Source organism: Pseudorasbora parva, chromosome 7 (genome assembly GCF_024679245.1).
Source record: "Pseudorasbora parva isolate DD20220531a chromosome 7, ASM2467924v1, whole genome shotgun sequence".
Classification (NCBI taxonomy): domain Eukaryota; kingdom Metazoa; phylum Chordata; class Actinopteri; order Cypriniformes; family Gobionidae; genus Pseudorasbora; species Pseudorasbora parva.
Genome location: NC_090178.1, coordinates 19,867,278 through 19,884,194, shown reverse-complemented (window position 1 = coordinate 19,884,194; position 16,917 = coordinate 19,867,278). Strand labels below are relative to the sequence as shown.

Here is a 16,917-nt window from a genome sequence, read left to right as displayed (position 1 = left end):
CCATTGGCAATGTGCAAAAGCTATGTTTTATACAAATGAAGAGTGACAATACAGAGACTACCAATGGAAGTGAATTCAGTGACGTTCATTTGATAATTAATGAGTGAACGTGTTAAGTAAAGGGTAGCATGGTCAACTAGATGTGCAACTATTAATTATTTATTTATTTTAGCTTTTTTAGCAGACCTTGAACTAGTTGATTAGGAAATTACAGTATGCTGTTTTGCACAGAATATACGGTTCAAAATGTTTGGGGTCTGTGAGATTTTTTTATACATTTTGAAAGAAGCCTGAATTTTCAGCAGCCATAACACCAATCTTCAGTGTCACACAAACTTTCAGAAGATGCTGATTTGGTGCTCAAGACACATTTCTAATTATCATGTTAAAAACATTGTTCCGCTTAATATATTTGTGAAAATGTGTGCGTTGCTTTAAATGTGGCTATTTTGACGAATATAAATAAAAAACAGCATTTATTTGAAATATAAATATTTTGTAACATTATAAATATATTTAATGGTAAATGGACTGCATTTATATAGCGCTTTTAACAGACCTATGGCCATCCAAAGCGCTTTACATATTTCTTCACATTCACCCATTCACACACTGACGGTGGTGTCAGCCATGTAAGGCACCATCCAGCTCGTCGGGAGCAGTTGGGGGTTAGGCCTCTTGCTCATGGACACCTCGACACTTTGTCAGGTGGAACCGGGGATCGAAACTTCCGGTTTGTAGCAAACCTACATGAACCACTGAGCCACTGCCGCCCTAATTACTATATAATTATTATACTATACTACTATATTTATATTACTTTATAATATAGTATATATTACTAAATATAAATATATTTTTATATTACTCTTACTGATTGCTGAATAAAAGTATTCATTATGGTAACACTTTACATAATGTTTAATTTATTAACATATTTAACAACATTAGTTAACATGAACTAACAATTAACAATACTTCTAAAGCATTTAGTAATTTTAGTTAATATTAATTTCAACATAAACAAACAAAAAAACAACACAAATATTTTAAATGTTTAAATATTTTAATAACAAAATATTTTAAAGTTGTAAAGGCCCCCTGTAGTCAATAACTGTCTCCCTCAAAACTCAAACTTGTGAAGAAAAATAATAGCCAAGAAATCTAGACAGACCCTAGCAGCAAAATGTTTAATTTGCAGCCAGGGCGTCTAGCACCTTTCCGTTGGCTTGCGAGCTGGAAAAACCAAACTCTGGTCAGGCCAATCACATCGTGTACAGAGTCGGCGGGCTTAACATGATGATGGCATAGTTGTGACGGTTTAGCGTGCTACTTGAAAACAAAGATGCTGGCGAACAGCTGTCTTTCGAATCGGCTTTGGCCGTGACTCTGGAAAACTTGGGAGTTAAGCTTTTTTTTGAGCAAAGAACAAAGAATGCTCTGGTTGGTTGTACCAACCATTCATCCCGCCCCCGGATTGAGCCCTGCCAACAGTGAGTTCCCAGACCCAACTTCATCTTGATGTGGGTCTGGCTTGCGGGTCTGGCTAGAAAAACAACCCTTCATGTCTTAAACACCCTTGCTTCATTTAGTTTCCATTAATTCATGAATATGCAAATGGATCCACCTCCACTCAATCACGAGTTTGGAGTCCTACCTGAATTACTCGGTCAACTTGAAAGTTGTATCTGTTAAGATTAGTTTACTGCACTGTGAACTAACATGAACACTTTTATTAACTTACATAAACAAAGGAGAATAAATGCTGTAAGACTACAATTTATTATTGTATATATATTGCAATGATGTTAGTCAAAGTATTAACTAATGCTAAAAAATTAAACCTTATTTGTACAAAGTGTTACCTAATTTCTTTTATTTTAACAACAACAACAAAAAATCATAGAGACCCCAAACTTTTGAACAGTAGAGTACAGTATCTTATTTTGTCTTGAATCAGAATTTGTGTGTATACTTATGTGTGTGTGTTTGTGTTCTCACCTTTCTGTACACGGACGATAAGCGATGAGGATGTTCCGTTAACAAGTCTGCAGTAACCGTCAATGAGATCGGCCATGTTCTCCGCTGTGTTCAGTGTTGTAGTTGTTACTGTCAGAGGCTGAGAAATGAACAAGAACACTGTACCATATCCATGTACAAAAACCACATACAAGACAAAACACTGAAAAATGTGTGGGTGTTACCTCAGGTGCTCCAGCCACATCTAGCTGCAGCATTCCCTTTCTCTCGCGTTCCTCGAACTGGATACTCTGCAGCTGTGTGAAGTTGGCGAGGTGTGTTGGCTAAACAGAAAGAGATAGACATTTGTGCCGTGTTTTTAAAAGTCTCTATTAGTCCATTCCCAATCATTTGGACAGTAAAGTACTTACATTCGAGCCCTTGTCCGTCAAGTAACTGATGCCCTCCTCGGGTCCGATGGCCAACTCCACTGATATCACCCAGCTCGACTATCACACACAACAGCAGACACATTCAACTCAAACACTTCATGAAACACAAACAAACTAATAAATACAATGCAATATTATTTCCACATCACATTGACGAATGATTAAGACTGTCCGTATTAAACAAAACAAAAAGATGAACATTTGAAGACGATGATGTTCATCTTTTAGCCAACAGAGGGCACTACAGACCATTAAAGTAGTCTATCACCATACACAGAAATAATAAATCAAGTTATTAAAGGACTTGTAGCTTTATTGTAATGAATCAAATTAATTAACATCTCAACTCACCCCGAGAGCACATTTAAAACATTCTTTATCAAATCTGTATATAGGCGACAGGATCTCAAAGAACTTGAGGATACACTGCTCATCGTTCAGATTGGCGAACTGTTTAAACGTCTGTTGGATCAGTTTCCGCAGGGATTTAGCCTGAAAAGACCAAACACAATCACTTTTAATCAAATTAAGATAAAATTGTGTTAGACAAGAACCTTATTTCAACAAACTGGGACATTTGAACCTTTCAAAATGGAAAGGCGTTCATTTCTTCAGAGAGAATGTGGATCATTTTGAAGGCAAAATACAAGACAGAAACCATAGCCAAGGAAATCGCTATATTAAATAGAATAATGACATCCATCTCAATAAGGGGTCTTAATCTAAATTTAAACAGTTTCCTAATAGCTTTCAAATGAATCTTTAATGGTGTAAACAAGCTGTGACAAATGATACAAACACTATCAAAAAAGTATTCATTTTTCAGACATGATAATTAGCCAATTAGAATCAGGGTCCTCTCCTTAAGAGATGCAGAATGTTTGCAAATCTAAAAGATTCTCAAATTAAAAACTGGCCGGTAATTCTCTTGACATGGGCTTGGGTTTCCGTGGCAACTGATGAAGAGAAGGCAATTCTGGGCTGCTTTGGGGTAGAAAGTAAAGTATAAAAATGAAGAGCAGAAGAGAGCGAAAAACCCCAAAATATGCAGAAAATCCCCTTTAACAAAGAAAGGAGAACACTTAGGCAACACAAATTCCCATTCTCAATCTCCTAATACATTTAAACCCACATAATTACAATTGTGTAAAATCTCAATGACGTCATGAGCAGAAATTAAAAATAAAATGCATAGATTCTAATTGCAAAAATGTTATAAACATTTAAATAAAATGTTTATAACATTTTATAGAATAAAAATAATATTTTTTTTAGTAAATTAATTTTGTAATTTAATTTAAGCAATTATTTAAAAAAAATTAAACAACGGAAATTCATTTGTATAGAATTTTCTCAAAGAATAATGCTGTACAAGCAGCTAAAACATGTTGCAGCTTACTGAAGACTGAAACGGACTAGATAGGTCAGGTGGAAAGGGAGAGAGCGAGAGAGAGCGAGAGATAACTGGGCCAAATCATCTCAGGGGTGTGAGACCACAGAGGAAGCCAGTCAGGTAATATAACATTGATTTTGCTTGAACGACAGCATTTTCTCACATCCAATAAATCAAGACAACCACCGTTTGCTGGAAGTCATCGCAGGAGCATCAGAAATGTCTTATTACCTTTACTGAATCTAATAAACTCTTTGGAAAGAATCTCCGCAGACCAACGTCCTTCCTGCAGGGAGAGAGTACAGAAAGACACTGACTTTCAGATTTTGGGCGGAAAACACAATAAATGAGATAGCAAATTGTTTGAGGATGAAGTTGCTGAACCATCGGTAGAGGTTATTGTCTCTTCCAGTGTAAACACTACAGTAATGGAACCCCTGTACCACTGCAGAAAATACGCAAAGATCAATTATACTCTACTAAAAATAGATCAGACAGGTTTCAGAGGGCCATGCAACACGGACCAGTTATTCTGACCCATATACACACAATCTGAGAGAAAAAGAGATGGTTCAAAGAACTAGAGTATTCCTTTCAGTGGTTTTGAAATACAGCATTACATCATTAGGGAACAGTGCTCTATATGTTATCATGAGATTATAGGAGTCATATGAGAACAAAATTTAACACAGTGTCCAGGTAAATTGGGGGAAAAAATTATGAGAAGGTAATGGTGACAGCAGCAACCAGTAGTACATTTTGCTAGCCATTTGTTGTGGTGTCATGCTACTCCCCCCTTATGGAAGCCCATTTTTTTGGTAACTGTCTCATATTCTCGTAACTGTGAATATTTTTTCTAATTGCTCCTGTTTCTCTCAACTGCAATTTTATTTCTCCCAATTTCTCTACATTGGGACTACTTCTCACAAAACAGTGTACGGTTAATTGTTTTACTTTTTCACACTTTCTTAATTCTGGGACAGAAATCCCCCACAACACTAACCAAAATTCCATAGTTCAAGTTCAATAAAAAGATTCTGTCTGATGAAGCCTCACGTAGTTAAATATGGGCACAGAGTTAGAGATGGCCACTAATGATCCAAACATAGACAGCATTACTTACTCTAATAATTCATAATTTGATTTCTTATCCAGGGCGTTACCACGCATGTCCCTGAAAAACCTCCTGGAAGAGAGAAGAGGAAAGAGATTTGTCTGAATTCACACTTTAGATGATAAAAATCATTGGAAAACACTTCATTTTACACATTACACTCCCATTCAAAAGTTTGAGGTTGGCAATTTTTTTTACTATTTTTGAAAGATAGCTCTTATGCTCACTAATGGTGCATTAATTTGATAATTAAATTTTTATACATTTGAAAAATAAATTGTAAAAAATATTTACATTTTTTTTTCTATTTTAATATATTTTACATATAATATATTTTGAATTTTCAGCACCATTACTCCAGTCTTCAGCATCACATGACACACCAGAAATCAACGTAATGCCGATTTGGTGCTAAAGAAACAATTCTTATTATGTTGAAATCAGTGTGCTGCTTAATGTTTTTGTAAAAAAAATTATGATTCTTTGACGACCTTAAACTTTTGAACAGTAGTGTGTTTCACACATACCTGATTTCAATGCAGCCTAGTTTAAGTGCTATGTCTTGATCAATCTGATCGGCAATCTCCATCATATAATCACTTTTCACCTAGGCATACAGAGAAATATTAGGGTAGGCAAGGCAAAGAGAAAGACACTGATACTGACTGTACAGAACTCAATTTCACTCCTCCTCTGGAACAGACCGATATTGCATCAGATAAATAAATAAATAAAAATAAAACACTATATTATTGTGTTTGTGGTAACTAAAACGGATCAGAGCTAATTTTTTATTCATGAAAAATATAACGATCGACAACTGATGTAGTTGTACTTTCCTCTCAATTCATTAAAATCATGTGTCATTTATTTGTCATTTGTTTGACGATGTCTTTTTTATAGATCACCACACAAGGACCAATTGGAATTGGTTTGGGCAATTTTTTTATGTGATGACAACATAGAACAGAGACATGACCTTAAAGGTGGGGTAAGCCATATTTGAAAAACGCTTTTTGAAAGTTGGACAGACTGACACAACCAGATACAATAACAAAGTGTAGCCAATGAGCATTAGGTGGAGGAGAGAGAACAAGTAAGAGGGAGATTTGAAGAAAGACTGTAGAAAGAGATGCCTGAGAGACATTACAAAAGAGAAAATCTTATAAGAATATCACTGGATAATGATGGGTTATAATTAATCATAATTAGTGACATTTATATAGCGCTTTTCTAGGCACTCAAAGCGCTTTACATATAGAAAGGGGAATCTCCTCAACCACCACCAATGTGCAGCATCCACCTGGATGATGCGATGGCAGCCATATTGCTTCAGAACACCCACCACACACCAGCTGATTGGTGGAGAGGAGACAGAGTGATGAAGCCAATGGGTGTATGGGGATTAATAGGAGGTCATGATGGACAGAGGCCAATGGGCAAATTTGGCCAGGATGCCGGGGTTACTCTTTTTCCAAAGGACATCCTGGGATTTTGTATGTCCACAGAGAGTCAGAACCTTGGTTCAACATCTCATCTAAAGAACCGTGCCTGTTACAGTACAGTGTCCCGATCACTGTACTGGAGTGTTAGGACCCACACAGACCACAGGGTGAGCACCCCCTACTGGCCTCACTAATACCTTTACCAGAAGCTACCTAGTTTTCCCAGTTGGACTCCCATCCAGGTACTGACTCAGCCCTGCTTAGATTCAGTGGGAAACCAGTCTTGGGCTACATGGTGATATGGCTGCTGAATATTATGGTCAGGAAAGAGCTTTAGGACCGGCATTAATATTAGAAAAGCTTTCCAGCGCTGGAGAGCCTTAAGCAGGAAGACCTGAAAACAGATGTGGAGGTTGCTTTGATTCGGCTCCATACATGAGTAACGCTGGTTTTGAGTGTCATTATTTGTCTGGAGCTGCTGTGCTGTTGGCAGCTAATAACAAACTCTTGTTTTTATTTATTCTTGTGCACTGTATGTTCATCGTTCGTTCATCATCGTCACTTTATTTTCCGTGAAGCATTATTTTGTTGCCTCTTTCTCGGGGTTGGAGACAGGATTTGGAACAGGGTTGTTAGGATTGGAGAGTGATCTTTTGGAGGCTTTGGAGGTATGTGTTTGTTTGGTTTGATTTTAAATATAAATAATGTTCAGCAACGACTTAACATTTTTGCTTACCCCACCTTTAATACAAGGTCAGACACACTTGTCGTTTAAGTGTTTTACAATGATGATCCCTGGCAGGGATCAAACCAGTTATGGACCCTAAGCCATGAACACTAAAACACCGCACAACATATGTGGGTGAATCTCTCTCTCTCAAAAAAAAAAAAATTTTATATATAATCTGCATAACTGCACGTCAAATAATACCATTATGCCAAAATACTTTACTTCTTTTTGCAATTCTGTACTGAGAAATGGTCTTAAAGGTGGGGTAAGTTTTACAAAACAGACTCGGGCCGAGTCCAATAAAAAACTTGTAGCCAATCAGCAAGTAAGGGGCGTGTCTACTATTGATGGTGAGAAGAGAGCACTCAGTGCACATCAATGTTCAAAACACACGACACAAATGACGGACATTAGCCGAGAACTATGCTGGCTTTTGCTTGAATATGCTTGTGTGTCGTGTTCGCTTGTTTGTCCATTTTTCGATCGTATTGTGTCTCACTTCAGCGATGATAAAGACCCGTTCATTTCCACACCGTATGGAGCATCTAAATCTCCTCACTGTCTGTTTCAAGCGTCAGTTTACAAAATGTGTCCGACAAGTAAGATACTATACTCCTAATATATGTTTGTTTCCTCTTTTCATGAACTATATAACCCTTATCCGGTCATAATTGTAATGTCGTTACCTGGACTGACTGTCGCGCTCGTGTAACTATCAAGTTGTCATGAGAACGGTTTGTGTTTTTGTGATCGCTATAACTCTAATCTGGTCATAATTGTAATATCTCTGTTAGTTGGACTGTTGTGCTCGTGTTCTATCGAGTTGTTCATGAGAACGGTTTGTGTTTTTGTGATGGAAGGGATGTCTTTTTCATTGAATATTTGATCTGTAACACACAGATTCTGCCATAGTCGTTGCCTGGGTTATGTATGTGTTGGCGGAGCTATCAAAATAGGGGTAAAACCTTTTTGGGGGTAGGGACGTGTTTGTTTTGGTGATTTGAAATATCAACAACGGTTACCAGAAAGCACTTACCCCACCTTTAATACAAAGAAATGATAATGTAAAGCTAAGTATAATCTCTACCTTTTTTATATTGGGGTAAAACATTAGCAAAAGGTTTGGCAGTAGTACACAGGCTGAGACATTAAACTATCCATCACCTGATGATAAAAGTAGTTAAGAGTTGGCTGGTCCTCAGTAAACTGGTTTAAAAATCCTTTAGGCAGGTATCGAATCCGTAGCTCATATCTGGAGAGAGAAGAGAGAGAATGAAAGAAATGATCTAATAACAAAACGCACAGGCTGTCAGCTCTACGTGAAGACGCGTGCATCATCTCAGCATAAAGCTCAAAATAATCTATCACAGGTGATCATCAAGGATTGCCAGCTGTCATAGCCTGGCCAATCACAACAGACGCTTTAGAAAATGAAGCCCTCAGGTTGAACATCTTTACTGTGTGCCTTGAATCTTTAACAGCGATGATGGTTCCGATTATGGAGCGGTTTACTCATCTTCCCGCTCATATGTGACTGATTAGAGATGCCGGTGAGACATGATCTTCTAAAGTCTGCCAGACAACACAATTACTGTCATATCAGTGGCTGCTCTCAGCAGCTGTCTGTCTGGGAGGTAAAAATCACACCCTTTTCTCTCACAGCTGGCTCACTGTCTGCTCTCAATTACACTAAATTAGTTCAACACATCTCTCTACAGGAGCACGAGCCAGAATGCGGTGGCACCTGCCGCACACGTTCAAAAAACAACATTCCCTAAATCGGCTGGGGAGGATGTACCTGGAACCTGCTGCCATCTGCCTCAGACATAATGCAGAGAACATAAAAGACAAAACTGAGTTTCAAAAGGTTTTAAAATGCACTGTGGAAATAATCTGTGCTGAAAAAGACAGTATGCGCTACATGTGGGCTTGGGCTCTTTTGTGCTGGAAATTTGTGAACATTCGGATCTGGAAGAACAGTGACAGATTCAATAGCTGTTTAAAATGCCTCATTTGACTTTTAAGGTAGGGAAACATCAAACCGATGTCAAAGAACTAGCACTGATGAAAGCCGACTGTGTTGACATCTTGCATCACCTGCGTCAAGGGGGAAAAAAACAGCTTGAACACACTATAAGAACTGCAGGTGACTGTCAACTAGCACATGTGTTCTAGGGCTGATCCCGAATACCATTTTTTGAGCCACGAAGCTTCGGTAGTAATCCACACGGAATATTTGAAGCTTCTGAGGAAGGGGGCTGAACATATTCTTCTTTCTAATAATGGTAGGAATCTATGCTTGTCTGTTTGCATTTTTATTATGTCGAGAACCGTTCAATCGACGTCACAAATGGCGGGTGTGTTGCTGCGGACCCAAGGGAGTGCAGTGTAGCATTTGGTGCAATATGGACAGGCGACATTCAGACTTAATAATCTTTTAATAAATTACATATCAGTGCAAGCTGGAAATAGCACATCTCACACGGGTAGGGCTTATGCTCCGAGAACGGACACTGCACTACTGATACAAAACACAGAGGTATGTTAAGAGCAATACTCAAATGATACTGTACATTATATTTATTGTATATAATGCATAATGTAATAATAGTGTTGTGTTTTTCGCCCAATAAAAAAAAAGTATTATTATTAAAATAGAACCAGATTGGATTTCTGGTTTAGATCAGGTTATCACACTGCACTTTAGGCTGTGCTGAATAATATTTTTCCATATGAAAAACATGATCATAGACCATGAAAAACAAACGGTAGCCTGCAGTCATATCCTATCCGTTTCTTCAGAAAATGAAAAGGAGGAATTTAACCTGCTTATCTGCATTTGCAGAGAGTAAAATTACTTTCTTTAAAGCAAATGCTGCATTTATTATCAGAGCTCTGTTTTTCATTATGAAGACGTGCTGGAGGGCGAACAGAATCAAGCTCATCCTTTGAACCACGGACTTCCCCGTAAATGCATAAAAAGCCCATTCATTCATAATGAACGGTTGAAGAAAGAAGAAGGGTGAAACAAGCCTCGGGCTGCGTGAATGGAATATAAACAATAGAGCAATTAAGCAGGGACTGCTTTATTTAGCTTCATTAAGATAAAACTCACCACGTCTAGCCACATTCATTCTGAAGCTCCGCCCACTGGGTCAACCTCATTTTGATGCAGAATTATCCACCCCCACTGAATGAATTATGCATAAGCCATTATATCATCCTCTAAAGATGAATATTCACTGCATATTCACTCTGATAATGCTTTACAACAGAGCAATGTGCAGTGTCATCCTCATAAAACAGGCATGGACCACAAAAAACAAAGCATGCATTAGATATAAAGACTTTGGAACAGGAATCCTGTTTTATGAAAATAAAAGGGAAAGTTTAAATTATTTTAGTTTTTACTCTTGAACAGCATCATTTAATTAAATAGCCCTAAAACTGACAGCAGAGACCACCAGACAAAGAAAATAAAAGTTAATAATGTGCCACAGTACCACAGTGGTCAAAGATGTGCTATATCAGGAAGTTAGAGGTGTTTTGATTGTATTGTAAACAGAAACATAAAGTAGTACGGGGAAAGATTACAGAAATTAGTGATGACAAACTTTCTCTAAGCCTTTCTTTTATATTTAATTGCATACGAAAAAATATGACGCATGCACTCGGCCATCCGCATGATGTAAAAGAAAATGTGATTCATCAGACCAGGCCACCTTCTTTCACTTCTCCGTGGTCCTGATGCTCACAAGCCCACTGTTGACATTTTGGGCTGTGGACAGGGGTCAAGGGTCAGCAATGGGTACCCTGACTGTTCTGCGGCTATGCAGCCCCATTCGCAACAAACAAATTGTTAATGCAGGTTCTGATAGAAAGGTGTCAGAAAAATCTGAGCTACAGTAGCTCATCTGTTTGTTTGAACCACATGGGCCAGCCTTCGCTCCCCACGTGCATCTATGAGCCTTGGCTGCCCATGATGTCGCCAGTTATATTTTATACATTACAATTCAAAACGTTTTTTTTTAATGAAATTGACTTTATTCAGCAAGGACCAAAAGTGACCGTAGAGGCCATCTGGGATCTAGTCAATAATGCTTTTATGTTTATGACATCGGCTTTAAAACAGCGACTCACCTCCAGTCGTCCTGAGGATGGCTGTGCTCGTACCGCTCCCTCACATGAGACACGCCCATGTCGGGGTGGAGCCAATGAACTTCACCTGTTCTCAGCTGGCAAAGGCGCAGCCCAAAGCAGGACACACACCTCACCTTATGGATGTCCACAATCTTCTGTATAATGCCCTGAAAAACACACAATTTGGTGACAAAATATAGCACCCTATAGAGTTTATAAAATATTCAAAAGCAGGACGCATTTTAGAGTGAATCTGAGAGAATATTCTGAAGGAAACGGGGTCAGTAAGTTCTTTGGTTCTGTGGGATTGTGAGAGAGGAGATAGATCAGATAAGTGAATCAATAAAATATATGATGTCTAATAGGATGGAAAAACTGTTATTTAATTTATTATGCAAAATTCCACAATGTATAAGCCATTAGGAAAAAAACTAATAAGTCACATTAGTGTGATGAATCATATGTCATGGCCATTATCTTTTCTATTTCCTTACAGACAATACAGACTAATATAACATGTCTAAAAATCGAATAACTTTTTAAAAACCGGAAACCATCATACTAAAAAACCTGAATAAACTCCCAAAGATTTCAGCTTCAATCCATCTAATTTACTGAATTAGTGCATGTTAATGTGATGCTTCTGTGGCAGTGGTCCGTTTAGTGTGGGCCAGGTTTGGATGAGGTTCAGACTTCATGCCTGATACGACTAAAGAGCATCAGATGTAAACCTGCATAAAACTGGGACAATAGAGAATGTGTGAGGGATGAAAGCGGGACAATGTGCTTTGAAGTAACAATGGCTACTTGGCTTGAAAAACCAACCTCGTTAAATAATTTAGAGTAGCATGCCATTGTCTGAGGGGGTTTTACAATAAGTGTTCTAGGCCAAGGAGAGCTTTACTCTGAATAATGCTCAAAAGCCTGAAGCTCAGAGGAAATATAATCTTTAGTCTTGCACAAGAATGTTTGTGTCATTATCAAGAAGACTAATGCATCAATGATGAATGTTTATATCTGAATATAAGCCTAAATTCAGTCTGTTTATCATATAAAGCAATCGTGTTTCTTCAGAAAATATGGACGCGATTCATATGGATTAGTTTTACGATAACTTTATGAACTTTTTGAAGCATCAAAGTGGTAGTTGCGTAGACTGTCAATGGAGGGAGAGATAGATCACAGATTTCCAAAAAAATATCTTTATTTGTGTTCTGAAGATGAACAAATGTCTTACAGGTTAGAACGACATTATAAACTTTATAAAGGAATATTTCTAACTTCGGGCAGACCGTCTTTTCGCTGTTCAAAATGCTTATGCCCGTTTCACACGTACTCGGATTGCAGCATTCACACTGCACACGGATGCGGTCAATCAGTGCGTTCCAGGAGCGGTGCAGCGATCATTTCAGCACAGAGTCTATTTTTGCTGGATGCACTAAATTAAAGTGACAGGTGCATAACAATGGATTATAATTTATAATTCTACTCTGTTTCAAAGTCATCACATGGCTTTTTGCTTCGGGTAAAGCAAGGAAAACGACACCATACCTTGCATTTAGCTAAATAACGAGAGACATAATGAACAGCACTCCTTCCTCCTTTCTTGGAGGTGGAAAGACAAAGCAACATTTTCATTTAAAGATTATTATTTAAAGATTTATGAAAAAATACGTTTTTTTTGTCTATTGTAATGTTTGTGATTTTAACATGGACTATAGCATATGTTTAAATGTTTTTCCAATTGCGTTGTGTGAGCAACGTAATATTATATATATAATATATAATATATATATAATATTACGTTGCTCACACAATGCAATTGGAAAAACATCTATCAAGGCTATATAAATATAATAGGAATTAAGGAACTGAATAAAACGTTGTTTATATTAGTGCTTTTAAACGTGTCATCTATGAAAGAGTGTATACAAGTGAATTGCAATGATGACAAGCTATGTTCAGTAGCCTAACAACTTTTAAAATTGAAAAAAAAAAAAAAAAACTGTTTGTGGTATACAGCCGCGGATCAGTTACGGCATATGTGAAAGCACGACAGCGTGTGCGGCTCCTGCATCGCATACGTACTGCAACACGCACCGCATATGGACTGCAGACCGAGTACGTGTGAAACGTGCGTTACACTATATCTGATGAGCGTGACTGACGTGGTGTCATCAGACGTAGCGCAAGCATTTTGAATACTGGATATTTTCCTTAAACAACTGCATCGCTTTGCTTCAGAAGGCTTTTATTAACCTACCGAGTTATGATGGATTTAGATGCAGTTTTATGGACTTCAAAAACAGAGAAACAATCACTGCCATTATAAAGCTTGGAAGAGCCAGGACATTTTTTTTATGTAACTCTGATTGTGTTTATCTGAAAGAAGAATGTCATACACACCTAGGATGGTTTGAGGGTGAGTAAATCATTGGGTGAACTATCGCTTTAAGTGGGTGACCCAGTTGAACTGCAGACTCACCCTGACATCGGTTGAGTCCCCATGTCGGATGTTGCTGGACCAAGTGCAGGGTTCACTACTGCTCTCGAAGTAGTGGAAGATTCTGAGCACACGCTCCAGAGCCCCTGCCGTCCGCTCCATCCCTGCGCTGAAGCGAGGCTTGACCCCCTGGTTCAGGGCATGGGTCAGGTTGGGGTCCAGGTAAGCCGCTGCCATGGCTTTGGTGGGTGCTAACTGTCTGTCATATTCTGCAGAGAACAAATTGTCAGAGAACTACATTCTCAGATGCAAAAGTGAGGCCTTAAAGAATTACACATTTTTTAAGAGTTAACATGTAAAATAACTTGATCATTAACATTAAACAGCATATAAATCAAAACTGCCTAATACTACTGATTGAAATGTTGACCTAGGAAGAGCTACCGGACTGTGAAGCTTTGGGAGTGTTGATGGACTCGATCTACTCCATCTGTGTTTAGCTAATCTTACTGAATCTGATCCAGATGTAGTCTGACAAAAACACAATTTGCTCAGCTTTTAGCTTAAAATGTTGCTTTTTTTATGAAAGTGTTCAAAAAAAACAAAAAAAAGGAATGCATGAAGTTAGAATAAAAGGGTTGTTGTTTTTTAAGCAGAGGCTCTGATAATCATCCAAAAGGAAAAAAAAACTTGCAGGAACATCCACAGAGCATGGGAAAGCTATAGTCAATGGCTACACTATCAGATTCACAATACATTCAGTGTAATTAGTCTTATAATAATAATAATAATAATAATAATAATAATAATAATAATAATAATAATAATAATAATAATAATAGGATCACTGCATTACTGAATATTCTTGTTCAGAACAGAAAAAAAACAATCAGAGCACAAAAAGTACACATCAAAACACGCTGACAAGACAATGAAAGCTCTCAGTCAAAGTGCTTTAGAGCTCTCATCTGAACACAACTACTGAGGCAATACCAAGGCTTTGGATCTACGATGATAAAGAAGACGGTCGGATCAGATTCAGCACAGAGTGACATTTACAGCAGGAATCAGGATGCTGCAGACGCTAACAGGAGGTTAGACTGCTGGGAGGAAATAAAGGAAAAGGTCCAGACACCAACACCTCAGACATACAGATGTCTCCTGCAAGCATGCCAAACAAGTGGCCTTGGGGACTATGATAATGTCAGATATTCTGCCAAAAAAGCTTCAAGTACAACAATCCATGGTGGCAAGCTATAACATTCCAAAGCTGCAAGGTCAACAAAACCATTTCTTGACTGTTTCACGTCAGGTAAATCTGCCAAAAGCATTCCCACGGTTTGTCTACAGCTCTATTATGATGGTTAACAGCTAAGCATAAAGGTGACAAAACATGGTCATTATCATAAAATAAACCCTGGCCTGAACAAAGCAGGACATCATTCAATGATTTCAACAATCAGTTTCAAATATTGAAGAATTATACGATGACAAAAAATTAGGGTCACCAGCGCAATAAACCCTTCAAATGGGAAAATTAAAACAATGTGAAACAGCCGATAAGACATATTTTATAGCAGCTCTTAGTTCCTTTTGAGCTCCTCTCCTACCTTTCCTGAAGAAGGGCCAGCAAGTACACGCCAGTGTAGATCTCAGTTCAGAGCTCAAACGGCCCTCTAAACACAAACAATGATCTGACGAAAACACTAAAGTACAAAGCGCACATACACTTTTGTGGGTCCAAAGGACACCAACAAAACGTTATATCCACATTGTCGCAGTTAGTCTTTTGGTACACATTTCGGACAAAAATTCCAGCCCTCACATATTCAAACAGACAATACGTTTCAGCAGCTTCCTCTGTGTGACATCACATCCTGCATATCATAATGTGTCCATGGTTCATGTAACCGGTGATCCAGTTCCTGTCCGTTTGTCCTGAGGAGACCAGGAGAATACACAACACTTCAATCAAACACCTGGATTCAACAGCCCTAAAAATCACAACACTAGAGTTAAACCTACATACGACTGTACAGAGTAAACGCGTGCTTCAATGGGACCTTGGTCGGGAGGAGGAGCTCACACACACATATCTGACTGATAACAAAGGAGCCAAGAATTTACAATACATTCATACTCTAGCAAATATCATCTGAATGTGGTATTTCTGCTACATTCTGTAACATAATAAATAAAATTATTTGATAATGGTCTTGGGGGACCTTTGGGAGAGTCAAAAATATCAAAAACAACAGCTGTAAGTCAACTGAACACTCAAATTTCAAATCTTTTGCTTGAGCCTGAAACGATCCTGACACTAAATATGGCCACAAGAGCTTGCACGGTAACACCTGAGAGTATTATATTTAGCTGTGCTATTTCCATTGAGAAATAGGTTCAGTGGCATTACACTGAATGAAATAAGGAAAATGACCAAATGGTAGTTCATTCATTGTGCATACAATTATTCAGATTAATGTGAACCAGAGGCAAGAGAGAGAAGCTTTGTTTTAGTACTTGATGCCTTCAGTAAGATTTTCCAACATCTCAGTCATTCAGTAGCCAGAATGGTTATCAATTCCCCCCATCCCCCCTTCCTCTCTCTTATATGACTGTTCCCAAAGCCAAAGCAAAGTAAAAACACAACAATTGTCCAAACATGTCAAAAACTACATTTAGATAAAACAGAAGTCATCGCTTATGCACATTGGTGTGATAGTCATTTTATCTAGAAGTACGCCATGTGCTGCCTTCACCTTATCTTTCTCCCAGCAACAGTCTTTTCAAAGAGCTCACTTTCTGCCAGTGAGAACGGACACCACACAAAAAGCTCCTGTATGCTCAAGAAACGTAAGCTAATACATCTGATAGTGAGAGTGGACTCTCTCAATATCTCTTTCTCACTTAATGTTTCTTTCTCTGGCTCCTCCACAGCTATAGGTTAAACAGAGAAGACAAGAGAAATTCTTTTCATGGGGTAATTCTACACAGACCCATGGGTAGAGGATTCGGTCTCCTCTCATAAGATGACACCAACAGACTTTCTTTGCAGAAAACGTACAGGCCTAAGAGACAGTAAAAATGGGATGGTTCTGTGCCTCAGGAATGGTTTATTCTAATTCCAAGCTCAATTTCTTTAGAGACAGGAGCTGGATTTTTTTTTTTTTTAAAGAGTGAGACACTGCCATTTCTCTGCCTTATTGCATCTGACTTAAACCCTGCACACGAGAAAGGTGTC

General features: G+C 38.2%; 1 protein-coding gene across 7 annotated transcripts in view; it reads right to left on the bottom strand.

Moving 5' to 3' along the window:
- ptk2ab (protein tyrosine kinase 2ab) overlaps positions 1-16,917 on the bottom strand; it is a 76,070-nt gene that overhangs the window by 38,934 nt on the left and 20,219 nt on the right. For 6 of the 7 annotated variants that reach the window (XM_067448480.1, XM_067448476.1, XM_067448475.1 and 3 more), the window contains 10 exons: positions 13,719-13,945; positions 11,234-11,400; positions 8,258-8,345; positions 5,446-5,525; positions 4,928-4,990; positions 4,036-4,090; positions 2,763-2,903; positions 2,391-2,468; positions 2,205-2,303; positions 2,002-2,119 (listed from right to left, as the gene is read on the bottom strand). In XM_067448480.1, the coding sequence (XP_067304581.1) occupies positions 2,002-2,119; positions 2,205-2,303; positions 2,391-2,468; positions 2,763-2,903; positions 4,036-4,090; positions 4,928-4,990; positions 5,446-5,525; positions 8,258-8,345; positions 11,234-11,400; positions 13,719-13,913 (1,084 nt within the window). In that variant the 5' untranslated portion in view covers positions 13,914-13,945. Of the gene's footprint in view, positions 1-2,001; positions 2,120-2,204; positions 2,304-2,390; positions 2,469-2,762; positions 2,904-4,035; positions 4,091-4,927; positions 4,991-5,445; positions 5,526-8,257; positions 8,346-11,229; positions 11,401-13,718; positions 13,946-16,917 lie in introns of those variants that run through there. The other variant, XM_067448481.1, reaches the window with a different exon arrangement.